The 27,845-nt window shown below is 45.5% G+C and overlaps 1 protein-coding gene across 4 annotated transcripts in view; it reads left to right on the top strand.

The window, feature by feature from the left end:
* Positions 1-27,643, top strand: part of LOC129715916 (uncharacterized) — a 114,055-nt gene extending 86,412 nt beyond the window's left edge. For 2 of the 4 annotated variants that reach the window (XM_055665822.1, XM_055665809.1), the window contains exons 29-35: positions 1,451-1,519; positions 3,731-3,826; positions 15,877-15,960; positions 17,568-17,642; positions 20,156-20,233; positions 24,604-24,817; positions 26,182-27,643. In XM_055665822.1, coding sequence (XP_055521797.1) covers positions 1,451-1,519; positions 3,731-3,826; positions 15,877-15,960; positions 17,568-17,642; positions 20,156-20,233; positions 24,604-24,674 — 473 coding nt within the window. In that variant the 3' untranslated portion in view covers positions 24,675-24,817; positions 26,182-27,643. The remainder of the gene's footprint in view (positions 1-1,450; positions 1,520-3,730; positions 3,827-15,876; positions 15,961-17,567; positions 17,643-20,155; positions 20,234-24,603; positions 24,818-26,181) is intronic. The other 2 variants (XM_055665814.1, XM_055665830.1) reach the window with 2 other exon arrangements.
* The last annotated feature ends 202 nt before the right edge of the window (positions 27,644-27,845 follow it).

Here is a 27,845-nt window from a genome sequence, read left to right as displayed (position 1 = left end):
CTGGCAGCAGGGGGCAGCAGGGGGGAGGGACTATAAAACCAGGAAGTGGTGTGCCCCAATCAGTCCCTACAAGTGGTGTGCCTCAATCAGAGCTCTGAATGACACTGACAAATGTCTACAGCACTGGGAGTACCCTTAATTTGGTTTGAAAATGAAAATATGGTTAGAGGTAAAAAAAGCACTGCCTGCAAATGGTTGTTTGGGTTTGGGTTAAAGTAAAAAAGGCACTCTCTCTCCCCCCCCCCCCCCCCTCCCCCCCCCCCTCCCCCCTCCGCTCACCCCCCCCCCCCCCCCCCCCCCCCCCCCCCCCCCATCCCCCTCCTCCTCTCCCCCCCTCCCCCCCTCCTCTCCTCCTCCCCCCCCCCCCCCCCCTCTCTCCTCCTCTCCCCCTCTCCCCCCCCTCTCCTCTCCTCCCCCCCCTCCTCCTCCTCTCCCCCCCCTCTCCCCCTCTCCTCCTCTCCCCCTCTCCTCCCTCCCCCTCCCCTCCCCCTCCTCCCCCCCCTCCTCCTCCTTCCCCCTCTCCCCCCCCCCCCCCTCCTCCCCCCTCCCCTCCTCCTTCCCCCTCTCTTCCTCCTTCTCCCCTCCTCTCCTCCTCCCTTCCCCCTCTCCTCCTCCTCCCCTCTCCCCTCCCCCCCCTCCTCTCCCTCCTCCCCCCCCTCCTCCTCCTCCTTCCCCCCCTCCTCCTCCTCCTTCCCCCTCTCCTCCTCCTCCCTCCCCTCCCCCTCCTCTCTTCCCCTCTCCTCTTCCTCCTCCCCCCTATCCTCCTCCTCCCCCTCTCCTCCTCTCCTCCCCCTCTCCTCCTCCCATGTACTCCCCCCTCTCCCCTCCCCCCCCCCCCCCCCACTGTAATCTCCATTTTCCTCCACAGATGCTGCCTGACCCATTGAATTCCTCCAGTTGGTCTGCTTTCTTTGTTGTAGATTCCAGCATCATGTACCTCCAAGAAGTACAGGGGCTTCAGTTGAGTCCTGCAAATCCCACTGCTTAAACAGTACCTAGGATTCTCATTAGCCATTGCCTTCGTTGAATATATTCTTAATCCAACACTATTTTTCCTCGGATTCCATGGGTTTTCATTTTCTTGATCAATCCATTTTGTGGAACGTGGTCTAAACACTGCTATGATCCAAATGTAATATATAAAATGTTCCAATCTATCTGAGGCGTGCACCTATTGCAATGTGACATTCCTCGGCACTGCACAGTTAGGCCTGATGATTTGACATTCCTTGTTTCAAGGCCAAAACGCTTTCCCAGTATGTTGAAGTATCAGTTTAGACTTAAACTCAAGTTCCACGAAGATCATTAAATTCCAGTTCAAATTCACACGATGGAATGATGCCCGGCTGAATGTTAATGCAGTCTAATGGGACCCAGAACCCCTTGCTCAGAGATATGAAGTGATGCACCAGAGTTTACTGACCACTTGCCTTTTATGCCTCCTAAACAGCTGGCCGCATACCAGGATGGATGGACACTCACCAAACAGTTTCCACATGCAGTCGCCCGCCCAAGTCAGGTAAGCAGAGACAAGGACATGTACGAGATTTTACAGCCATAGTTGCTTTAAGGACGGTTCATTGTGGTGTGTATCATTGCTGGTCCAAAGCTCGTCCAAAGCTAGATACCGCTCTTAGGGCTAATGGGATCAAGGGATATCAAAAGGCCGCATGGCCTACTCCCGCACCTACAGTATTTTCCATGTTTTCCATCTGTTCCCCAAGATCACAGCAGGTCATGTGATCATTCTGAACCAATATTGTATTTAACACAGAACAGTACAGCACAAGCACAGGCCCTTCGACCCACAATATCTGTGCTGAACATGACGCCAAGATCTCCTTTCATTTACCTACACATAATCCCTTACTGCCTATGTATCCATGCGCATATCCAAAAGCTTCTTAAATGCAACTATTGTATCTGCCTCCATCGCCAACACAGGCGGCACGTTCCAGGCACTCACCACCCTCCGTGTAAGCAACTTGCTCCGCTCATCCCCTTTAGACTTTGCCTCTCTCACTATAAAGCTATGCCTTCTGGTGTTTGATTTTTCCATCCTGGGAAAAAAATTCTGGCTGTCCACACCTCTCATAATTTCACATATATGAAATATCCATGAATAATAAGCTTTGGACAAACAATGAATCGTTCTTGCTGTTAAGTGTGCCCAGATGCTACTTAATGATCCCATAGTATACATTAAATCTCTCAGTAAAAGGCAAGCAACAAGGATATGAAGTCTGAAACTAAATCTCAGATCAGTTTATTAATGAAGTAACAATTAAGAGCAGCAAAATAGCCATAAACCATCTGATAAAATAGAAATGCAAAAAAAAAAACAATATGCTGGCTGCAATTACACCTCTCTCTCTCTCTTAAATAGACAATAGGTGCAGGAGTAGGCCATTCGGTCCTTCGAGCCAGCACCGGCATTCATGTGATCATGGCTGATCATCCCCAATCAGTACCCCGTTTCTGCCTTCTCCCCATATCCCCTGACTCCCGCTATCTTTAAGAGTCCTATTTAGGTCTCTCTTGAAAGTATCCAGACAACCTGCCTCCACTGCTCTCTGAGGCAGAGAGTTCCACAGACTCACAACTTTCTGTGTGAAAAAGTGTTTCCTCATCTCCGTTCTAAATGGCTTGCCCCTTATTCTTAAACTGTGGCTCCTGGTTCTGGACTCCCGCAACATCGGGAACATGTTTCCTGCCTCTAGCGTGACCAAACCCTTAATAATCTTATATGTTTCAATAAGATTCCCTCTCATCCTTCTAAATTCCAGAGTATACAAGCTCAGGCGCACCATTCTCTCAGCATATGACAGTTCCGCCATCCTGGGAATTAACCTTGTAAACCTACGCTGCACTCCCTCAATAGCAAGAATGTCCTTCCTCAAATTAGGGGACCAAAACTGTTTTTGCTACCAAAGTGGATAACCATCACATTTATCCACATTAAACTGCATCTGCCATGCATCTGCCCACTCACCCAACCTGTCCAAGTCACCCTGCATTCTCATAGCATCCTCCTCAAAATTCACACTACCACGCAGCTTTGTGTCATCTGCAAATTTGCTAATGTTACTTTGAATCCCTTCATCTAAATCATTTATGTATATTGTAAATAGCTGCGGTCCCAGCACCAAGCCTTGAGGTTCATAGTTTGTAAGAAAAATCAGCAAATGTTATTCATGATTAAGTATGTCTTTCAAAAGGATATCTTTTTCTAAAACAACCTCGTTATCTGGGGTGATAGATGTGTCAAACCATCCATAACCTTTCAAAACAGCAGTTATTTTTCTTACCTCAGGTGGTAACACGCCATTATGTAGGTTATGGAATCACACAGTCATACGGCACAGACACAGGCCATTGCCCAACCAACCCCAATGTAATTTTGCAATAAGCATTGGGAAGAGAGTTCTGGTGACTAAAAATAACCACTGGTTAAATAAAATGTTACTGCAACAAAACAGCAAAGTAAATTTGGACAGGCACATGAATAGGAAAGGTTTGGGGAGATATGGCTAAATATGGGGAAATGGGACCAGCATAGATAGGATATTTTCGTTGGTATGGACAAGTTGGACCGCAGGGCCTGTCTTCGTGCTATATTCGCTACGACCCCTAGTTGTCTATGCGTGTTGCGACATTTCTGTGTCTTTTCATATTTTAAATGATTTTGTTCACAAAACTCAAATGCAATATGTTATTCTGTGATTGGCAGCATTCCTAGCAGGATTGGCACCTCCCCCTACAGTCGCTGAGCCCAGTGTGAGAACAGGAGCCATCCCGAAAATAAAACGACCGCAACCTAGTCGGCGTAAGTCAGTCACAGTCAAGGGGTCCTTAAACTGGGAGGCCGGGTGTTGTTTTCTACACGTTAAGATTCAATGCTGTGAGGTCCATTTTCTCTTTCAGTGCCGTGCTGTAATTTGGGATCGTGGAGTTTTTTTACTTAACATGCCTAATTTTCACGTTCATGTTAGACAGAGCACAACATTTTCCCATTCATGTTCAAGAAGCATTGATGGAATTGTAGAAGAATTAGTAATGCTGGTCAGTCCATTGGTGCAGTCTGAGCATATTCTTGTCCCACTGAGATTGCATAGAATAGAAAACACTACAGCAGAAGAACAGGCCCTTTGGCCCGTAATGTCCATGCTGAACATGATGTCAAATTAAACTAACTCCCTTTGCCTGCACATAATCCTCATCCCTCCATTCCTTGCATATCCACATACCTATTTTAAGGCATATTAGACACCCCTATCATATCTGCCTCCCCTGTTATAACCATATAACAATTACAGCACGGAAACAGGCCATCTCGACCCTTCGAGTCCGTGCCGAACACATAATCTCCTCTAGTCCCATATACCTGCGCTCAGACCATAACCCTCCATTCCCTTCCCATCCATATAACTATCCAATTTATTTTTAAATGATAAAAACGAACCTGCCTCCACCACCTTCACTGGAAGCTCATTCCACACAGCCACTACTGTTCCGGACATCCACCAGGAAAAACTTGCCCACACATCTCATTTAATCTTTACCACTGACCTTAAAGCTATGCCCTCTATCTTTGACATTTCCACCCTGGGAAGAAGATTTTGACCGTCTGCCTATCTATGCCTCATAATTTTATGAACTTCTATCAGATCTATCCTCAACCTGTGACTAAAGTGGAGTTTAAGAGGCTTTTAAATAGGCACATGGATATGTGGGGAGTGGAGGGATATAGATCACGTGCAGGCAGAGGAGATACGTTTAACCTGGAATCGTATTCAGCACAGACATAAGCTGAGGGGCCTGTTCCTGTACTGTTCTATGTTCTAGTAAGTGGTGCTCTGTTGGAGAGAGATCTCAATGACTAAAACTTGCTGACATCGAACAACATTTCACTGCAGCAAGGCAATCCTTAATTGTCCATTTGACTATCAATTGCATCCATTGATGCTTTTAGGCTCATCTAGTTACATATTTAAAATGATTTTATACACAAAACAATATTTTGCAATATTTTAATTTTATATACATAAAAGTGAGGGTGACCTGCCTTGGCAAGGCCGTCTTCACTCGATGAAAGCGGTCTGAGAGGAACCAAAATCTTTGGACCAGAAAGGCAGCAACTTCGAGGACAGTGTGGGGAAACTAGAGAGGAAATTGCGGGAGCCCTGGTTGAAATTTACAAGTCGTCTTTAAATACAGGAGAGGTGCCGGAGGACAGGAGGGTGACAAATGTTGTGCCTCTATTCAAGGAGGGCTGCAGGGGAAATGCTGCAGGGTAACTATAGGCCAGTGAGCCTAACATCTGTGGTTAGACAGTTACTAGAGAGTATTCTGATGGATCGGATATACAGGCATTCAGATGGACAAGTCAGATCCACAGAAGACGCCATTACCGTAGCTCTCCACTCTGTGCTGAGCCATCTGGAGCAGGGGCAGAGCTACGTCCGGATGCTCTTTGTGGATTTTAGTTCAGCCTTTAATACAATCATTCCGGACATTCTCATTGGTAAACTGGTCACTCTCGGCCTCCCCACTGTCACATGTGCCTGGATAAAGGATTTCCTCACCAACCGGCCCCAGACTGTGAGACTCGGCCCCCACCTCTCCTCCACTCGCAGGTTGAGTACCGGTTCCCCACAGGGCTGTGTGCTAAGCCCCCTCTTATACTGTCTCTACACCTACGACTGTAGTCCGGCCCACAACAACAACCGCATCGTCAAATTTGCTGACAACACTACTGTGGTCGGACTTATTTCGAAGGGAGACGAGGCAGCCTACAGAGAGGAAGTCCTGAAGTTGACAACCTGGTGCTCAGAAAACAATCTGGCTCTGAACACCAGGAAAACAAAAGAGCACATTGTCGACTTCAGGAGGCACAGCACCGACTTAGCCCCCCTACACATCAACGGCGAGTGTGTGGAGAGGGTCAACACCTTCCGGTTTCTCGGCGTCCATATCGCTGCTGACATCTCCTGGACGGACAACACGACAGCGGTCATCAAGAAGGCTCAGCAGCGGCTGCACTTCCTGAGGGTCCTCAGGAAGCACAACCTGGACTCTAACCTGCTGCTGACCTTCTACTGCTCGTCCATCGAGAGCCTGCTGACATACTGCATTACAGCATGGTATGGCAGCTGCACCATGGCAGACAGGGAGAGGCTTCAGAGGGTAACCAGGACAGCGCAGAGGATCATTGGCTGCCCTCTCCCCTCCCTGATGGACATCTACACCTCCCGCTGCCTTAGCAGGGCAAAGAAGATCATCAAAGACAGCTCCCATCCTGCGTTTGGACTGTTCGACCTGCTGCCCTCTGGAAGGCGCTATAGGTGCATCAAATCCAGGACAAACAGACTCGGGAATAGTTGCTTTCCGAGAATTATATCTACTATAAATTCAAATTCACACATGCACTGACTACACCGCCCAACACGGACTTCCATCTGTATATATGTATATATGTATGTAGCGCCGCAGAATTGGTGCACCTATTCCCCCCCCCCCATCTCCCTTCTGTTTTTTGTTTTTTCTGTTTCTTGTTTTTTGTGCTAAATTGTATGTATGCACTGAGTACGAGCAGCTTTCAGTTTCACTGTACATGTATAGTGACAATAAATGGCATATCTATCTATATCTGATTAGGGGTAGTCAGCATGGCTTTGTACGTGGCAGGTCATGTCTCACAAATCTGATTGAGTTTTTTTGAAGACGTGATCAAAAAGGTTGATGTGGGCAGAGGTATAGATCTTGTATTTATGGACTTCAGCAAAGCATTCGACAAGGTTCTGCATGGTGGGCTGCTCTGGAAGGTTAGATCGCTTGGGATCTGAGGAGAGATAGCTGAATGGATAGAAAATTGGCTTATAGGGTATAGACGTTAGGAGGTCATGTTGCAGTTGTATAAAACGTAGTGAAACCGCATTTAGAGTATTATGTTCAGTTCTGGGCACCATGTCATAGGAAAGATGTTATCAAGCTGGAAAGGGTACAGAGAGGATTTGCAAGGATGTTGCCTGGGCTAGAGGGTCTGAGGACTGAGCTATCTGGAGAGGTAGAGTAGGCTGGGACTCCTTGGAGTGCAGGAGGGTGAGGGGTGATCTTATAGAAGTGTATAAAATCATGAGAGGAATAGATCGGGTAGATGCAGAGTCTCTTGACCAGAGTAGGTGAATCGAGGACCAGAGGACATAGGTTTAGGGTGAAAAGGAAAAGATTTTAATAGGAATCTGAGGGGTAACTTTTTCACACAAAGGGTGGTGGATGTATGGAACAAGCTGCCAGAGGAGGTAGTTGAGGAAGGGACTATTCCAAAGTTTAAGAAACAGTTAGACAGGTGGACGGATAAGACAGTTTTGGAGAGACATGGGCAAAACGCAGGCCAGTTGGTACATGTTGGCAGGTTGGGCCGAAGGGCCTGTTTTCACGCTGTATCATTCTATAACCTTATGACTCTATAACCCTATAACCCTATATCTCAGACAGTGTAAGTAGAAAACGAGGACCTTGAACTGAGCCATGTTACTGTATTTTCAGCAATGTTGCAGGTTAAGGTTCAATGCACAGGAGAAGCACTGGGATCCATTTTCCCATTTCAGTGCCATGCTGAAATTTGGGATCTTGGATACAAAGTGCTGGAGTAACTCAGCAGGTCAGGCAGTATCCGTGGAGAATATGGATTGGTCATGATAACTCATTTTCACATTAATTGAAGAAATAAACAATTAGGAAGTTGCAGAACTGGTTCAGTGAGCAGAGCCACTGCCTTAGAACTCCAGTGACCCAGGTACCATATATAACCATATAACAATTACAGCACGGAAACAGGCCATCTCGGCCCTACAAGTCCGTGCCGAACAAATTTTTTCCCCTTAGTCCCACCTGCCTGCACTCATACCATAACCCTCCATTCCCTTCTCACCCATATGCCTATCCAATTTATTTTTAAATGATACCAATGAACCTGCCTCCACCAATTCCACTGGAAGCTCATTCCACACCGCTACCACTCTCTGCGTAAAGAAGTTCCCCCTCATATTACCCCTAAACTTTCTGACCCTTAATTCTGAAGTCATGTCCTCTTGTTTGAATCTTCCCTATTCTCAATGGGAAAAGCTTGTCCACATCAACTCTGTCTATCCCTCTCATCATTTTAAAGACCTCTATCAAGTCCCCCCTTAACCTTCTGTGCTCCAGAGAATAAAGACCTAACTTATTCAACCTATCTCTGTAACTCTGGAACAGGTACGATCCTGAACTGTGTGGAATTTACATGCTCTCCCTATGACCACTTCCATTTACATGCTCTCCCACATGCCAAAGCCATGCGATTTGTTGGGTTAACTGACTGCTGTGAATTGCCCCCACATTGTCAGTGCGTGGTGGAATCTGGGAGGTAGTTTAAGGGAATGTGCGGGAGAATACAACGTTAGAATAGAGTTTTTTGATACTTTGCAAAATTGTCATTTAATCCTCTTAAAATTCATCTTTTCAACCTTTCCTTATTAAAATCCGCCTGTGGCATTTCTTCTTGTTTTACCATTTGGTCGGTGCCATCCTGAAGGTTATAACTAATCCCCCAATTCTGTAACATCTGTACACGTAACAACACTGATCTTTGCTTCCTAGTGAAGGCCGTTAATAATTGTTGCAAAGATAAGGGGGGGTTGTCAAATGGGATAGTCAAGGATGTAGTTAAAGAGAAAGAGAGTAAAGGGATTGTTAATGACTCAAAAATGAACAGGAAAGGAAGCTCACAAAGGGATAGGAGAGTATGGCCAAGTGTAATAGGGATCGATGTGAAAGGTGAGATGCGTAAGGAATTAAAAGTATTGTATATGACTGCGCGAAGTATAAGAAGTAAAGTAGATGAGCTTGAGGCTCAGTTAGAGGTTGGTAGATATGACATTGTGGGGATTACTGAGACGTGGCTGCAGGAGGATCGGGCCTGGGAACTTAATATTCAGGGTTATACATCCTATAGAAAGGACAGGCAGGTGGGCAGAGGTGGAGGGGGGTAGCTCTGCTGGTGAGGGATGGAATTCAGTCCCTTGCAAGGGAAGACTTAGGGACTGACGAGGTAGAGTCACTGTGGATTGAGTTGAGGAATTGTAAAGGCAAGAAGACACTAATTGGTGTTATCTACAGACCCCCAAATAGTAGCCCGGATGTAGGGTGTAAGTTGCAGCAGGAGTTAAAACTGGCATGTAACAAAGGTAATGCCACTGTGGTGATGGGGGATTTCAATATGCAGGTAGACTGGGAAAATCAGGTTGGTTCAGGACCCCAAGGAAGAGAGTTTGTAGAGTGCCTCCGAGATGGATTCTTAGAGCAGCTTGTAATGGAGCCGACCCGACAAAAGGCAATTCTGGATTTAGTGTTGTCCAATGAACCAGATTTGATAAGAGAACTCGATGTAAAGGAACTGCTTGGAGGTAGTGATCATAATATGATTAGTTTTAATCTGCAATTTGAGAAGGAGAAGGTTAAATCAGAAGTGTCAGTGATGCAGTTGAACAAAGGGGACTATGAAGGCATGAGAGAGGAGCTGGCCAAGGTAGACTGGAAAGGGATTCGAGCAGGAATGACGGTGGAACAGCAATGGCAGGAACTTTTGGCCATAATCCGGAAGTCGCAGGATCATTTCATTCCAAAAAGGAAGAAAGATTCTAAGGGGAGTAGGAGGCAACCGTGGCTGACAAGAGAAGTTAGGGATAGAATAAAACTAAAAGAAAAGATGTATAACACAGCAAAGAGTAGCCGGAAGCCAGAGGATTGGGAAACTTTCATAGGACAACAGAAGGAAACAATACGGGCTGAAAAGATGAAGTACGGCCAGGAATATAAGGAAGGACAGTAAAAGTTCCTTTAGATATGTTAAGGGAAAAAGAGTAGCAAAGTCAAACGTGGGTCCCTTGAAGGCAGACACAGGTGAAATTATTATGGGGAACAAGGAAATGATAGAAGAGTTGAACAGGTACTTCGGATCTGTTTTCACTAAGGAAGACACAAACAATCTCCCAGATGTACTGGAGGACAGAGGATCTAAGGGAGTAGAGGAACTGAAATAAATTTTCATTAGGCAAGAAATAGTATTGGGTAGACTAATGGGACTGAAGGATGATAAATCCCCTGGGCCTGATGGGCTGCATCTCAGGGTCCTCAGGGAGGTGGCTCTAGAAATAGTGGACGCATTGGTGATCATTTTCTAATGTTCAATAGATTCAGGATCAGTCCCTGTGGATTGGAGGATAGCTAATGTTATCCCACTTTTCAAGAAAGGAGCGCGAGAGAAAACGGGGAATTACAGACCAGTTAGCCTGACTTCGGTGGTGGGAAAGATGCTGGAGTCAATTATTAAAGAGGTAATAATGGGGCATTTGGATAACAGTAAAAGGATTAGTCCAAGTCAACATGGATTTATGAAAGGGAAATCATGCTTGACTAATCTTCTGGAATTATTTGAGGATGTGACAAGTAAAATGGATGAAGGGGAGCCAGTGAATGTAGTGTGTCTAGACTTTCAGAAAGCCTTTGATAAGGTCCTGCACGGGAGACTGGTGACCAAAATTAGAGCACATGGTATTGGGGGCAGGGTGTTGACATGGATGGGAAATTGGTTGGCTGACAAGAAGCAAAGAGTAGGAGTGAACGGGTCCTTTTCAGAATGGCAGGCAGTGGCGAGTGGAGTGCCGCAAGGCTTGGTGTTGGGGCTGCAGCTGTTTACCATATATATTAATGATTTGGAAGGGGGAATTAGGAGAAACACTAGCAAGTTTGTGGATGACACAAAGCTGGGTGGCAGTGTGAGCTGTGAAGAGGATGTTAGGAGGTTGCAGGGTGACCTGGACAGGTTGAGTGAGTGGGCAGATGCATGGCAGATGCAGTATAATATAGATAAATGTGAGGTTATCCACTTTGGCGGCAAAAACAAGGGGGCAGATTATTATCTCAATGGGGTTAGGTTAGGTAAGGGGGAGGTACAGCGAGACCTGGGTGTCCTTGTACACCGGTCACTGAAAGTTGGCGTGCAGGTACAGCAGGCAGTGAAGAAAGCTAATGGAATGTTGGACTTCATAACAAGAGGATTTCAGTATAGGAGTAAAGAGGTTCTTCTGCAGTTGTATAGGGCTCTGGTGAGACCACATCTGGAGTATTGTGTACAGTTTTGATCTCCTAATTTGAGGAAGGACATCCTTGTGATTGAGGCAGTGCAGCGTAGGTTCACGAGATTGATCCCTGGGATGGCGGGACTGTCATATGAGGAAAGATTGAAAAGACTAGGCTTGTATTCACTGGAGTTTAGAAGGATGAGGGGGCATCTTATAGAAACATATAAAATTATAAAAGGGCTGGACAAGCTAAATGCAGGAAAAAAATGGTTCCAATGTTGGGCGAGTCCAGAACCAGGAGCCACAGTCTTAGAATAAAGGGGAAGCCATTTAAGCCTGAGGTGAGAAAAAAACGTTTTCACCCAGAGAGTGTGAACTTGTGTAATTCTCTGCCACAGAGGGCAGTGGAGGCCAAATCACTGGATGGATTTAAGAGAGAGTTAGATAGAGCTCTTGGGGATAGTGAAATCAAGGGATATGCGGAGAAGGCAGGCACAGGTTATTGATTGGGGACGATCAGCCATGATCACAATGAATGGCGGTGCTGGCTCGAAAGGCCGAATGGCCTCCTCCTGCACCTATTTTCTATGTTTGTAGATCAATGGGCTAAAATGGCCTGTTGAGGAACACCACCACCGAATGTTTCCATCCAGCAACCTTCCACACTTTGCTTTTTATCCCCTCTTCAAGACCAGATATTCAACTCTTCCCGAAACTAATTCCTCAAGACAATTGTCATATATCCCGCCACGAACAATTGAAATTCTTACTTGCTGCAACCTTACAGACCTGTTAATTCAATCACACAGTTAAATATTGGATAACCAATAATACAATCAATTAATAATCATAATACGAGGTAACCATAACTGTATTAAAGCAAACATCACATTGCAATCAAAGACACAGTCCATAGAAAGCAGAGGTGCTGGGGTCAGTGTTATGCAGTGTTAAAGAGCCTGATGGTAGCTGGAAAGGCACTGTTGTTTGAACCTGGAGGTCATGGTTCTCAGGCTCCTGTACCTTCTTCCTGATAGTAGCAGTGAGATGAGAGCATGGCCAAGATGGTGTGGGTCTTTGATGACAATGTCTGCCTTTTTGGGGCAGTGCCTCCTGTAGATCCCTTCAATGGCGAGGAGGTCAATACCTCTGATAGACTCTCCACGCTCTCCTTCTTTCTTCGACATTTGAGTTTGCAAACAATGCATGGCTCAACCAGTCATAGAAACATTGAAAATGGGTGCAGGAGGAGGCCATTTGACCCTTCAAGCCAGCACCGCCATTCATTGTGATCATGGCTGATCATCCACAATCAGTAACCCGTGCCTGCCATCTCCCCTTATCCCTTGATTCTGCTACCCCCGAGAGCACTAACTTACTCTCTTTTAAATTCATCCAATGAATTGGCCTCCACTGCCTCGCGTGGCAGAGAATTCCACAAATTCACAACTCTCGGAAGAGGTATTTTCTCATCTTAGTTTTAAATACAACATTCTTAAGGGGTTGGACAGGCTAGATGCAGGAAGATTGTTCCCGATGTTGGGGAAGTCCAGGACAAGGGGTCACAGCTTAAGGATAAGGGGGAAATCCTTTAAAACCGAGATGAGAAGCACTTTTTTCACACAGAGAGTGGTGAATCTCTGGAACTCTCTGCCACAGAGGGTAGTAGAGGCCAGTTCATTAGCTATATTTAAGAGGGAGTTAGATGTGGCCCTTGTGGCTAAGGGGATCAGAGGGTATGGAGAGAAGGCAGGTACGGGATACTGAGTTGGATGATCAGCCATGATCATATTGAATGGCGGTGCAGGCTCGAAGGGCCGAATGGCCTACTCCTGCACCTAATTTCTATGTTTCTATGTTTCTAAATGGCGTCCCCTTTATTTTTAGACTGTGGCCCCTGGTCCTGGACTCCCCCAACATTGGGAGCATTTTTCCTGCATCTAGCTTGTCCAGTCCTTTTATAAGATCTCCTTTCATTCTTTTAAATTTAAGTGAATACAAGCCCAGTCTTTCCAATCTTTCCTCATATGACGGTCCTGCCATTCTGAGAATTAACCTGCTGTACTGCCTCAATAGCAAGGATGTCCTTCCTCAAATTAGGAGACCGAAACTGCACACAATATTCCAGATATGGTCTCACCAGCACCCTGTATAACTGCAGTAGGACCTCTTTACTCCTGCACTCAAATCCTCCCATTATGAACTCCAACATGCCATTAGCTTTCTTCAATGCCTGCGGTACCTGCATGTTTACTTTCAGTGACTGGTGTACAAGAAAACCCAGGTCTCATTGCACATAGCTTTTTCGTAATCTGACACCATCGAGATAATAATCTGCCTCCTTGTTCTTGCCACCTAAGTGGATATCCTCACATTTATCTACATTATACTGCATCTGCCATGCTTCTGCCCACTCACTCAACCTGTTTAAATCACCCTGCAATCTCCTAGCATCCTCTTCGCAGTTCACACTACAACCCAGCTTTTTGTCATTTGCAAATTTGCTAGTGTTACTTTTTATTCCATCATCTAAATCATTACTACTAGACTAAGTGGGCCCATGTTCACACAGGAGGGCTGGTCCCCCAACACAATATTCCACCTCTCCACTAATTCTAATATTGATGGCCAGAGGGGGGGGGGGGGGGGGGGGGGGGGGGACTTTCTTTCTGGACTGCTAGTATGGGTGTTGTGGGCTGAAGGGACTGGTTTATAGAGGGCTAGTCTGGACATTATGGGACAAATAGATTCTTGGGCTGCAGCTCAGTCACTCAGGGCTGGTGGGCTGGCGGGCTGGCAGTTCACTCACGGCTATTCCTTGAAATTCCATTTCAAGCAGAGTGCAGGCCACCAAATCCAAATGCAATTTCATACAATTTCAAGCGGAGTGCAGGCACCAGATTCAAATGCAATTTCATGCCATTTCAAGCAGAGTGCAGGCCACCAAATCCAAATGCAATTTCATACAATTTCAAGCAGAGTGCAGGCCACCAAATCCAAATGCAATTTCATACCATTTCAAGCAGAGTGCAGGCCACCAAATTCAAATGCAGCAGAGTGCAGGCCACCAAATTCAAATGCAATTAAATACCATTTCAAGCAGAGTGCAGGCCACCAAAATCAAATGCAAATCCATACCATTTGGGCTTTATACTCCTGGCCCCCCCAGAAGGGGCGTTACCTTCATCATGGGGATTGACAGGCGAGAGGACCAATCAGCTGATCTCAAGATTTTTTAAACATTCGTAACTTTTTTAACAATGAAAGTCCAGTTACACTACATCCACTGGCTCTCCTTAATCCATTGTACTTGTCACATCCTCAAAAAGTTCCAGAAGATTAGTCAAGCAGGATTTCCCCTTCATAAATCCATGCTGACTTGGACCATTCATTTTACTGCTATCCAAATGTGCCATTATTACAGTCAGTATGCCTTGATCAACATTTGTTCATTGATCCTCAGTAAATCCATGCTGGCTTTCTTTGATTAACCTACGTTTTTCTTATTTTATCTCAGATAAAAATGTTCAATAACTGTCTCGCATCAACTGGCCATCGTTTTCTTTCTCTCTCAGTCTTTATCAATCATTGTTAACATTAATGTCGCAGGAGATAAAGATAATTTGCATGAAGCAGTTTGGGAGAGATTTCTGGGGACTAAGAGACACGAGGAGCTGCAGAAGCTGGAAATTTGAGCAAAACACAAAGCGCTGGAGTAAAGGGCCTGTCCCACTTACGTGACTTTTCAGCGGACTGTCTGCGATCTTCAAGCTCGGGGGCACTCGCCTGAAAAACCGCGAGCTGGATCGACCGTCAGCGCACACACACACACACACACACACACACACACACACACACACAAACACATCGCAAAGGCGGGGGCCCCCAGGGAAAGCGGGGGAGCGCTGTCTGAAATTCACACGGTGCAAAGCCAAGGTGATACCTGCGATGAACAGGAAGGTTAAAGACGGCTAGCACAGTGTAGACACTTTTAAGAAGCCAGACAACTTTTAAGAAGCCAGTGATACACAGCTGTGAAGTTTAGCGGGCATTGAACATTACCGGTCGGTTTTCCTTGGTTCTGAAAATACGTTTTTTTCCCCCAAATGAGCCAATAAAAATGCCCGGTCAGCAAAAGAGATTACCTTCGGCTACCACGACTACCTACAACGACATGGTGACCCGACTACCACTGCACTACCACTTCATTGATTCTCTCCATGGCGACCAATTGCGGAAAAAAATTTTACATTCTGAAAATATTTGCGCGACCATACTGAGGCCGTGAATGATTACCACCATTCGGGAACTCCTCTGGACCATGAAGGAGACTCACCAGAGACCACCTACGAACATGTGGCGAGCTTGTGGCGAGCACTGAGTCTCCTGAACTTGCAAATACAGTCGCCTATGTGGGACAGGCCCTTAACACAGTGGGTCAGGCAGCATCTGTGGAGGGAATGGATAGGCGACATTTTGGGTTGGGACCCTTCTTCAGACTGATGGTAGTGGGGGAGAGAAAGCTGGAAAAGAGAGGTTGGTTATCCATTCCCACTACAGATACTGTGTTGCTCCAGTGCTTTGTGTTTTGTTTCTGGAGACTAAAACTGGCAATAATTAAGTAACATTTGACTGCAGCAAGAGCAAACTTAATTATTCACTAAATGTGCATTATATCTCTGTACGGCAGCTGCAAAGTCAATTAGATTTGTGCACAAAAGGTCACACTGAACATTTTATTCTTTGCAAACAGCTGCTAGCGTGGCTAGGCCGACTGCTGGCCCTCCGAGAACTTCCCCCACAATCCCAAGGCGGCAACAACCACAACGCAGCCAAAGTAAGTACAAGAAGAACGGAAACCCTTGAATAGAAAGCACTGCCTGTTATTTGCAGCAATTCTGTAGTTTACGATTGATGGCGACATTGTATTTTGTGTTGAGTTCTTGTATTTTCTCAAATTCTGTAATATCCATACTCTTAACAATACTGTTCTTTGCTTCCTAGTGAAGGCCTCAAATTAGGAGACCAAAACGGCACACAATACTCCAGATGTGGTCTAACCTGTACAACTGCAGAAGGACCTCTTTACTCCTTTACTCAAATCCATTTGTTATGAAGGCCAACATGCCATTAGCTTTCTTCACTGCCTGCTGTACCTGCATGTTTACTTTCAGTGGCTGGTGTACAAGTACACCCAGGTCTTATTGCACTTCCCTTTTTCCTTATATGATACCTTTGAGATAATAATATGCCTCCTTGTTCTTGCTGCCAGTGCACATCCTCACATTTATCCACATTATACTACATCTGCCATACATCTGCCCACTCACCCAACCTGTCCAAGTCACCCTGCAACCCCCTAGCATCCTCTTCACAGTTCACACTGCCACCCAGTTTTGTGTCATCTGCAAATTTGCTAGTGTTGTTTTTTATTCCATATTCTAAATCATTAATATATATTGTAAATAGTTGCTGCCCCAGAACCGAGCCTTGCGGCACTCCACTTGCCACTGCCTGCCATTCTGACAGGGACCCATTTATTCCTACTCTTTGTTTCCTATCTGCCAACCAATTCTATATCCATGTCAATACCCTACCCCCAAAACCATGTGCTCTAATTTTACCCACTAATCTCCTGTGCGGGATCTTATCAAAGGCTTTCTGAACGTCCAGATACACTACATCCACTGGCTCTCCTTCATCCATTTTACTTGTCACATCCTCAAAACGTTCCAGAAGATTAGTCAAGCAGGATTTCCCCTTCATAAATCTATGCTGACTTGGACCAATCCTTTTACTGCTATCCAAATGCGCCATTATTACAGTCAGTATACCTTGATCATTACAGTCAGTATTCATTGATCCTCAGTAAATCCATGCTGGCTTTCTTTGCCTATGTTTTTCTTATTTTGTCTCGGATAAAAATGTTCAATAACTTTCTCGCATCAACTGGCCATCAGTTTCTATATCTCTCAGTCCTTTATCAATCATTAAAATTAACTGCATTCAGATGTCGCAGGAGATAAATATAACTTGCACTAAGCAGTGTTTATTTGGCAGAGATTTCCGGTGACCAAGAGACACGAGGAGCTGCAGAAGCTGGAATTCTGAACAAAACACAAAGTGCTGGAATAACACAGTGGGTCAGGCAGCATCTGTGGAGGGAATGGATAGGCAACATTTTGGGTTGGGACCCTTCTTCAGACTGATGGTAGTGGGGGAGAGAGGTTGGTTATCCATTCCCACTACAGATACTGCGTAGCTCCAGTGCTTTGTGTTTTGTTTCTGGAGACTAAAACTGGCAATAATTAAGTACCATTTGACTGTAGCAAGAGCAAATGTAATTATTCACTAAATGTGCATTATATTTCTGCAAGGCAGCTGCAAAGTCAATTTGATTTGTGTACAAACGCTCACACTGAACATTTTATTCTGTGCAAACAGCACCTGCCACGGATACGCCAGGCGTTTGCCCTATGAGAGGATCCCCAATCCCATCGTGGCAACAACCCAGCCAATGTAAGTACAAGAAGAGTGGAAACCCCTGAACAGAAAGCACTACCTGTTATTTTTTAGCAATTCTGTATTTTACGATTTATGGAGACACTGAGGTGCACAGCATAGAAACAGTGCCTTTTGAATCCTGTCCTAGTTGGTATACCGGGTTAGTCCCATTTGCCTGTATTCGGCCAATCTTCCTATAAACACTTCTTTTCTATATATTTGTCCAATTATCTTCTGAAAGTCGCAATTGTGTCTGCTTCTACAGCTTCCTCTGACAGATTGTGTCAAATACAGAATACCCTCTAGTAATAGAATCCTCTACTTTGGGGGAAAAAGGCTGTGAGCGTTCCCTTTATCCCCGCTCCTCACAGTTTTGTAGTCACCCCTTAGCCCCAATGCTCCAAAGTAAAAAAGTCCCAGCCAATCCACCTCTACCTGTAACTCAAACCCGCAAGCGCACATAACATCCTGGTGAATCTCTTCTGCACCCTCTCCAACTTAATAACATTCTTCCTATAATGGGGCAACCGCTACTACACACAGTATTCCAAGTGTGGTCTCACCAACCACTTGTACGCCATGATGTACCAACATTTGTACTCAATGCCCTTCTCAATGAAGGCAACCTGGCCGGGCAAACATAGGCAGTGCTGCATTGACTCTCCCATTCCATTTGCTCTTCTCCTCTCCTCTCATTCACCTGGTTGATAATAACTTCCTGCTTGTGACCCTTTCACTCACAGTCCTTGATCAGTCTTTAATGTTGAATAGAGTCATTCATCATGGAAGCAGGTCATTCAGCCCAACTCGTCCATGCTGACCAAGATTCCCCATCTATGCTAGTCCCCTTTGCCTGCAGGTTGGCCCATATTCTTCCAAGCCTTTCCTATCTGTGTACCTGTCCAAATGCCTTTTGATATTATTGTACATGCCTCAGCTACTTTCTGGCAGATCGTTCCATTTCCCCACCACCACAATGGGTATTGAAGGAGGTGAATGATTTTAAGTTTTACTGGGAAGAGATCCCAGCTGATTATTGACTTCAGGAGGTCCCATAATGGAGAATACGCCCCAATCTCCATCTATGGGGACAGTGTGGAGAGAGTGTCCAGCTTTAAGTTTCTGGGCACTCACATTTCTGAGGACCTCACATGGTCCACCAACACCGCTGCGCTGGTCAAGAAGGCACAGCAACAACTGTTCTTCCTGAGGACATTAAAAAAGACTGGTCTGCCCCAACAGCTGCTGACAACCTTCTACCGCTGCACCACAGAGAGCATATTAACGTATGGCATCTCTGTGTGGTATCTCAGCTGCACGGAGGCAGAGAGGAGAGCTCTTCAGCGCGTCGTCCACAGAGTGCAAAAGATTATTGGGACACAGCTACCAGCCTTGGATGGCATCTACCACACACGGTGCCTCAGGAAGGCCGTCAGCATCCATAAAGACTCCTCACACCCTTGTAATGGACTGTTCGAACTACTTCCCTCCGGCAGACGTTACAAGGCCTTCTACGCCCGAACCTCCAGACTCAGGAACAGCTTTATTCCCAGAGCTATAGCGGCTCTGAACCGGCCCTGCTGAGTGTCCTCCATCCCCCCTGGACTGTCTCCCTCGGTCATGTCGCACAGACACATCTGCACTTTAGTCTGTTGAACTGTTTTGACAATTTTACTGTTCTTTTTACAATCCATGTTCTCGGGATATCTAAATCCAAATTTTATTAGTTATTTATGTTATGACATAGGTTGGAAGCTGCAAACCAAATCTCGTTGCGCTTATGTGCAATGATAATAAAAGATATTATTATTATTATTATTATTATTATTATTATCCAAGACTGGCTGAAGGTTAATACCATTTTATTGTACCAAGAGAACCTTAAAGGGGCTGTCCCACTGCGGCGACCTAATCCGCGAGTTCTGGCGAGTTTGCCATCGACTCGTACTCGCAGCATGGTCGACACGAGGTCCTAGGAGCTCTTTGTAACTCTCCTTCATGCTCGAGGGTAGTCCCCGCGTACTCGAGGCCTCGAGTTCGCCATGGAAAAAATCGATACCTTTTTTACTCGTAGGTTTAGTCGAGGTAGGTCGTAGTAGGCCGGCATGTTATTCGTAGGTAATCGAGGGTAGTCGAAGGTAATCGAAGGTAGTCAAAGATAGTCGTAGATAGTCTTCAACATTAGTTGAAGGGAGGTCGAAGGAGATCGAAGGAGGTCGCCTTCACTCTCCACTATTCGGTGTCCAATCTTCCTGAAGCTAGTCGAAACTAGTTGAAGCTAGTCTTCAACATAGTCAATAGAGGTCGAAGGAGGCCTTCTAGAGAGTCGAAAGAGGTCTTCAACGTGACATTTTATCAAACTCTCCTAAACTCTTCTAAACTCGCGAATTAGGTTGCCGAAGTGGGACAGACAGCCCCTTTATTTCCTAATTTAAGTACACCGCACGCATTGAGGTGTGTGCACATTGGAAATATTTTTGCATGTGTACAGGGCTCACATTTAATACTATATTCTGTGTTGATAACAGTGGCCCAGCCCAGATCTTATACGGGTGGTGCGAGACCAAGATCAATACCAACACCAGCGCGGCGGCCAACTGGTCTGGGTAAGTACAATATGGAACGCCTTGAACATAGAGAACTGTGGCGTGTTAACGGTTAACACACAAGGCTGTGTTGGCACTTTTACCTAAAATGGTTGGAAGTATTTGCATTGAAATGTGAAATGACTTCGATTTCTGGGCTAAAATATTGCCAGAAAGCTAAGCTGTTAGTGAAAAGCAAGGGCAACAAGTCAGAACCTTTTTGTTTGCCAGGGTAAAAAATATCAAAGACTACAGGGTATATTCATGATTAGGAAGGGTTTCAAAGGTTATGGGGAGAGGTCAGGAGAATGGGATTGTGAGGGGAAAATAGATCATCATGACTGAATGGCAGAGCAGAATTGATGGGCTGAATTACCTAAATCTGCTTCTATGCCTTATGGTCTTTATGGCATCGGGGGATAGTTTAGGGATGTGTTGGGCAGGTTTATTACACATAGGGTGATGGAGGTACATATGTGGATAGGAGAGGTTTGGACGGATATGAGCCAAGGGCATACAAGTGGGACTAGTTTCACGAGGCAATTTGATCGGCCTGGACAAATTGGGCCACTGCTTTGTACATATATGACTCTATGACACTAATTCTGAATCATGGAAGACAATAACAACGGCATCCAGTATTGTGAAAGCCAGTTCATTCAAAGTCTGAGATGAACGTCATCAGGGCTTTGGATTATATGGCTTCCAAACCCACCAACTTCTCTTGTTGACTGCTTTGGCAGCCAACAGCAAGTTCCTTCAGAGCACAAGGGACTGCAGATGCTGGAATCTTGAGAAGAACACAAAACGCTGAAGGAACTCAGCGGACCAGGCAGCATCTGGGGAGGGAATGAACTGGCAACATTTTGGTTCAGGACCCTTCTTCAGACTGATAGTAGTTGGGGTGGGAAAGCTGGAAAAGAGAGATGGAGCAGGGCAAAGCCTGACAAGTTCAAGATGGAGGGTTACACAAAAAAAGCTGGAGAAACTCAGCGGGTGCAGCAGCATCTATGGAGCGAAGGAAATAGGCAACGTTTCGGGCCGAAACCCTTCTTCAGACTGATCGGGGGCGGGGGTGGGTGGGGACAAGAAAGGGAAAAGGAGGAGGAGCCCGAAGGCTGGGGGATGGGAGGAGACAGCAGGGGGGCTGAGGAAGGGGAGGAGACAGCAAGGACTAACAAAATTGGGAGAATTCGATGTTCATGCCCCCGGGGTGCAGACTCCCCAAACGGAATATGAGGTGCTGTTCCTCCAATTTCCGGTGCTGCTCGCTGTGGCCATGGAGGAGACCCAGGACAGAGAGGTCGGAGACGGAGTGGGAGGGGGAGTTGAAGTGCTGAGCCACCGGGAGGTCAGCTTGGTTATTGCGGACCGAGCGGAGGTGTTCGGCGAAACGATCGCCCAACCTCCGCTTGGTCTCACCGATATAGATCTGCTGACATCTAGAGCAGCGGACGCAATAGATGAGGTTGGAAGAGATGCAGGTAAGCCTCTGTCGCACCTGGAACGATTGCTTGGGTCCTTGATCGGAGTCGAGGGGGGAGGTAAAGGGACAAGTGTTGCATCTCTTGCAGTTGCAAGGGAAAGTGCCCGGGGAGGGGGTGGACCGAGAGGGAAGGGAAGAATTGACAAGGGAGTTATGGAGGGAGCGGTCTTTGCGGAAGGCAGATATGGGGGGAGATGGGAAGATGTGGCGAGTGGTGGGGTCACGTTGGACGTGGCGAAACTGACGGAGGATTACTTTTTGTATGTGACGGCTGGTGGGGTGAAAGATGAGGACTAGGGGGACTCGGACCTTGTTGCGAGTGCGGGGATGGGGAGAGAGAGCAGTGTTGCGGGGTATGGAAGAGACCCTGGTGCGAGCCTCATTTATGGTGGAGGAGGGGAACCCCCGTTCCCTGAATAATGAGGACATTTCAGATGTCCTGGTGTGGAACGCCTCATCCGTGGAGCAGATGCGGCGTAGACGGAGGAATTGGGAGTAGGGGATGGAGTCCTTACAGGAAGCAGGGTGGGAAGAAGTGTAGTCCAGATAGCCATGGGAGTCAGTGGGTTTATAGTGTATGTCGGTCAGAAGTCTATCACCTGCAATGGAGATAGTGAGGTCAAGGAATGGTAGGGAAGTGTCGGAAATGGTCCAGGTGTATTTGAGTGTCGGATGGAAGTTAGTGGTGAAGTGGATGAAGTCAGTCAGTTGTGTGCGGGTGCAGGAGGTGGCACCAAAGCAGTCGTCGATGTAGCGGAGGTAGAGGTCGGGGATGGGGCCCTGGTATGTATTGAACAGGGATTGCTCGACGTAACCTACAAATAGGCAGGCATAGCTGGGGCCCATGCGTGTGCCCATAGCTACGCCTTGTATTTGGAGGAAATGGGAGGAGTCGAACGTGAAGTTATTGAGGGTATTGAAGTTTAAGATGGATACAGGCAAGGGGAGTTGATTGTTAGATGGATGGACACAAGCACAAGATGAAAAAAGGTGTCAGATAAGGAGAGGAGAGGAGTGACTTTTGAAGGCAGAGGGAGAGATATAGGTGGAAGGGGGTACAGAGGGTGGAGGTAGGAGAGGCAAGATTGTGGGAGAAATGGGTGCTGCCATGGGAAATGGGATTCAAAGTAACATTAGCAAATTTGCAGGTGACACAAAGCTGGGTGGCAGTGTGAACTCTGAGGAGGATGCTATGAGAATGCAGGGTAACTTGGACAGGTTGGGGGAGTGGGCAGATGCATGGCAGATGACGTTTAATGCAGATAAATGTGAGGTTATCCACTTTGGTAGCAAAAACAGGAAGGCAGATAACTATCTAAATGGCGTCAAGTTGGGAAAAGGGGAAGTACAACGGGATCTGGGGGTCCTTGTACATCAGTCTATGAAAGTAAGCATGCAGGTACAGCAGGCAGTGAAGAAAGCAAATGGCATGTTGGCCTTTATAACAAGAGGAATCCATGTTTCCGGCTCGAGTCGGCTGGAAACATAGATTACACTGTGCTAACACCGTCCCTGTGACTGCGTGGGTTTCGTCCGGGTGTTTTGGTTTCCACCCATGTTCCAAAAGTGATGCGGTTGGTAGGTTAATTGTGCACTTTAAATTGCTCCCAATGTGTAGGTGAATGGTAGAATCTAGGAGGAGTTTGAGCCAAGTTCATTGTCAAATGTACATTCCACGAGGTACCATTACAATAAAAATCTTACTACCCTACCTCTCATAATTTTGTATGTTTCTACCAGGTCCACTCAACCTCTGACGCTTCAGAGAAAACAATCCAAATTAGTCCAAACTCTCCTTATAGCTAATATCCCCTAATTAGATTAGATTAGATTATTTTAATGACCACACAGTCAAACTGGTGGAATTCAGGTTCAGTCCAGGGTGTTATACAGTAGGCTGATTCCCGTCAAACATAACATAAAAACATAAAAACACAACAACAAACAGTATACAGTACATGCACGAGGTGGCTATGTGATGTTGTCATAGGGTGTTCAGAGTTCGAATTGCATGTGGGTAGAAACTGTTTTTGAATCGTGATGTTTTGGCGGGCAGTGAGCTGTAGCGCCTCCCTGAGGGCAGCAGGTGGAAGATGTGGTGAGCTGGGTGGGAGGGATCAGAAATGATTTTCTTCACCCTTGACACGGACCGTTTGCGATTGAGTGATTCTGTTGATGGGAGGGGGGTGCTGGTGATTTTGGATGCTTTGTTGACAATGCGCTGTAGTTTATTACGGGAGTGAATGTCTAAACTGCTGTACCAAACTGTTATAAATGAAGTGAGCATGCTTTGGATGATGGCTGTGTAAAAACGGATTAGGAGATGTTTCCTCACTCTGAACAGTATCTGGGCAGTATCATGCTAAACCTCCTCTGCACCCTCCAAAGGCTCCACATTCTTCCTGTAATGGGGCGACCAGAACTGCTCACCATATTCCAAATATTTTGGGGGTGGTGATAGTGATATCATGATAATTGCTGCCTTCTTGCAGTGCTTCCTGTAGATCCCTTCGATGGTGGGAAGGTCAGTACTAATGATGGACCAGGCAATGTCCATCACTTTCTGTAGTCTCCTTTGTTCTGGATCATGCGAGTTACTGAACCATTCATTCCATGAAGCAAGCAGTCAGTATGCTTTCCAACGTACACCTGTAGAAGTTTGAGAGAGTATTCGGCGACATGCCAGATCTCCTCAAACTTCCATGTAGTAATGTGGAGATGGCTATTGCGATGTTTTCTCCCGAGTGACTTGATAGTCCTTTGCACATTAATTAAACAAACAATGCTCTTTGCATCTTTGGCCTATGGAATGTGAAACAATTAAACAATGAAGAATTATGGCTCAAAATTAATTTAAGTTGTTTAGTCTAAGAATTGAAGTACCTTCTTGTTCTCTTATTTGTAGATACATCGCGCAGTGAAAGAAGAAATCCAGACCCAAAACCTAGCAAACTGCCTCAACGAAAAAGACCTTAATCTTACAAGTACTGAAAAAAGATCCAATGACAATTCAGAGGGCTTTGCAAACAAGAATGACGTTAAGGTTAATGCGATGACGATACAACCTATTGCATTACATGGCAACGTGTCAACAACCACACAAAGGTATTATTTTTAAGGTATGCTATTAAAAAATACAGGTGAGTTATTTTGCTCAATCTTTCCTTCCCCCACCTCATCCACACTGCCCCAAGCCATGGCTTGAGTTAATGGAACATACATTGGGTTTTCTTATGTAAATTCCAGGAGAAATGAATTGTATAAAAGAACTTATAACCATATAACAATTACAGCACGGAAACAGGCCATCTCGGCCCTACAAGTCCGTGCCGAACAACTTTTTTTTCCTTAGTCCCACCTGCCTGCAGTCATACCATAACCCTCCATTCCCTTCGCATCCATATGCCTATCCAATTTATTTTTAAATGATACCAACGAACCTGTCTCCACCACTTCCACTGGAAGGTCATTCCACACCGCTACCACTCTCTGAGTAAAGAAGTTCCCCCTCATGTTACCCTTAAACTTCTGTCCCTTAATTCTGAAGTCATGTCCTCTTGTTTGAATCTTCCCTATTCTCAAAGGGAAAAGCTTGTCCACATCAACTCTGTCTATCCCTCTCATCATTTTAAAGACCTCTGTCAAGTCCCCCCTTAACCTTCTGCGCTCCAGAGAGTAAAGACCTAACTTATTCACCCTATCTCTGTAACTTAGTTGTTGAAACCCAGGCAACATTCTAGTAAACTTAAAGAAACAAATTACTTGTACGGATGGTGCAATCCGTTGTCTTGCTTATTGTTCTTTGTCTAAAGAGGCGGGTTAGAGGGATTTAGTTAAACTGGGAAGTCAATCATTTCCCAAGGTAATTTCCTTCAGCCGTCTAATCTCAGAACAAGAAACTTCATTGTTTACAAAGATGTTGCCAGGACTCGAGGGAGAGGTTGGCCAGACTGGGACTTTATTCCTTGGAGCGTAGAAGACTAAGGGAGGGTCTTGTGTATCGAATCACAAAGGGCATGGATAGGGTGAGTGCACACCGTTTTTATCCCAGAGTAGGGGAATCAAGAACTAGAGGACATAAGTTTAAGGTGAGAGGGAAACGACAATGGGAATCTGAGCAAAACCTTTTTCCACACAGAGGTAAGTATGTGGTAAGTATATGGAATGAGCTGCCAGAGGAGATAGTTGAGGCAGGTACTATTACAGCATTTAACAGACATTTGAACAGGTACATAGAAAGGAGAGATTTAGAGGGCGATGAGGCAGGCGTGCAGATGGAACCAGTTTGGATATGGCATCTTGTTCAACATGAACGAGTTGGACTGAAAGTCCTGTTTCCATGCTGACTTTATGACTCTAGTTATCCTTCTTCCCCACCTATGGTTTAGATAGAAGCCAGCATCAAAAAAACATGAGCAGAACTGGGTATCTTTGTCTTTCCATTTCCTGATATTAACATAAAATTATAAAAATTATTCCCCAGATACGGGAAAATGGACAAAATCATATTGATTGAACCAAGAGTTAGGCATGGGAAATGCCCATTCCGAATCTATGAAGCACCTGTACAAAGTATTCGCCTAGTGCAGTGAGGGTAGTGAACTTCAAAGATCCAAGTCTCCTGCGGAGTATGATTCTGTTTCATTCAGCAGACTGAAGGTTCAATTCATGAGGTACATCGATTTGAGAAATTCCTGTGGAAGCCACAGACATCCATAGCTGTCATTGGATAATCGACATGAAGGGTTTTCACCGAACAACACTGAGTCAATAAAACTATGCCAGCTAAAAGATAAAAACCGGTGTACATCCTTTTAGGTAGAATTATAATAATGGCATCTCCAAACCAAATGATTACGCGAGAGAGAAGATGCTGAAAAGATTCAGCAGGTCGGGCGGCATCTATGCAGAGAGGAATACTGCTCATGCTTCATGGTCTCTCTCTCGAGCACTGGGAGAAGTTAAAGATGGACAAAGAAATGGGATGTGGGGTGGTGGGAACGAAAAGGAAGGTCCGTGACAGGACATAAAGGCAGAAAAAGGAAATAAGAGGGAACACGCATCATTGCCATCTTTCACCAAGCATTATGGTTCCTTCTTGATGTTTAATCTCTCATGCTTTTCACAGACATTTTGTGCTTTTTGCTTCCACTTCCCATTTTCTACTCGATGATGAAAAGCTTTGCTGTGTCCTTAAGAGACTACGATGTCTAATTAACGCGAGATTTCGTTAAAAAAACATTTTTTTTCCCCAATACTATTTAAATCCAACACTGTTTTTTTTCTGCTGGTCAACTTCCACTTTAGTTTTTAATTGAGTCGCTAGTTCCCCAATCAAAATCATGCTATAACCTATTTGGGCTGCATAACATACGACTTTGTAATGCTCTAATGGCTTTAAATCTATTTTGCATTATAGTAACCCATATTATGGCAGAACTTCCTGTATTCCAATTCTTTCATATTAAAGGACAGTATACAATTTCCCCTCTTAATCGATGTTGGCACCTGCATGTTGACTTTCAGTAACTCGTGCATGGGGGTACCCAGGTGCCTGCGAACGTCAGCATCACACAATTCGCCTTACTGCATCAGTTAGCAGAACAGAACAAGGAGGCACGGTGGCGCAGCGGTAGAATTGCTTCCTTACAGCGCTTGCAACACCAGACCCAGATTCAATCCCAACTACGGATGCTGTTTGTACAGAGTTTGTACGTTCTCCCTATGACCTGCGTGGGTTTTCTCCAAGATCTTCGGTTTCATCCCACACCCCAAAGACATAGGTTAATTGGTTTGGTGTAAATGTAAAAATTGTGTCTTCAGGATATTGTTAGTGTGCGGGGATCATTGGCCGGTGCGGACTCAGTGAGCCGAAGGACCTGTTTCCGCACTGTAGCACAAAAAAACATTTAATAAAACGATAAAACAATCCTTGGGATTCAGTCATTACACTTCATCAAATATAGAACAGTGCAGCACAGGATTTGTCCCACTTTTTTTTTTTTCTCAACCTTTTTTTATTTTTTAGTATGTTTTAAAGTATGTATTTAATGTTCCTTTGTGTGTTTTGTGTGGGGGGGTGAGGGGGAAACCGCTTTGGTCGCCTCCTCCATGGAGAGGCGAGTTTTTTCAGGTCGCCTCCCCCGT

Source organism: Leucoraja erinacea, chromosome 2, assembly GCF_028641065.1.
Source record: "Leucoraja erinacea ecotype New England chromosome 2, Leri_hhj_1, whole genome shotgun sequence".
Lineage (NCBI taxonomy): Eukaryota > Metazoa > Chordata > Chondrichthyes > Rajiformes > Rajidae > Leucoraja > Leucoraja erinaceus.
The sequence above is the reverse complement of the archived record's forward strand: the minus strand, read 5'-3'. Positions and strand labels throughout refer to the sequence as shown.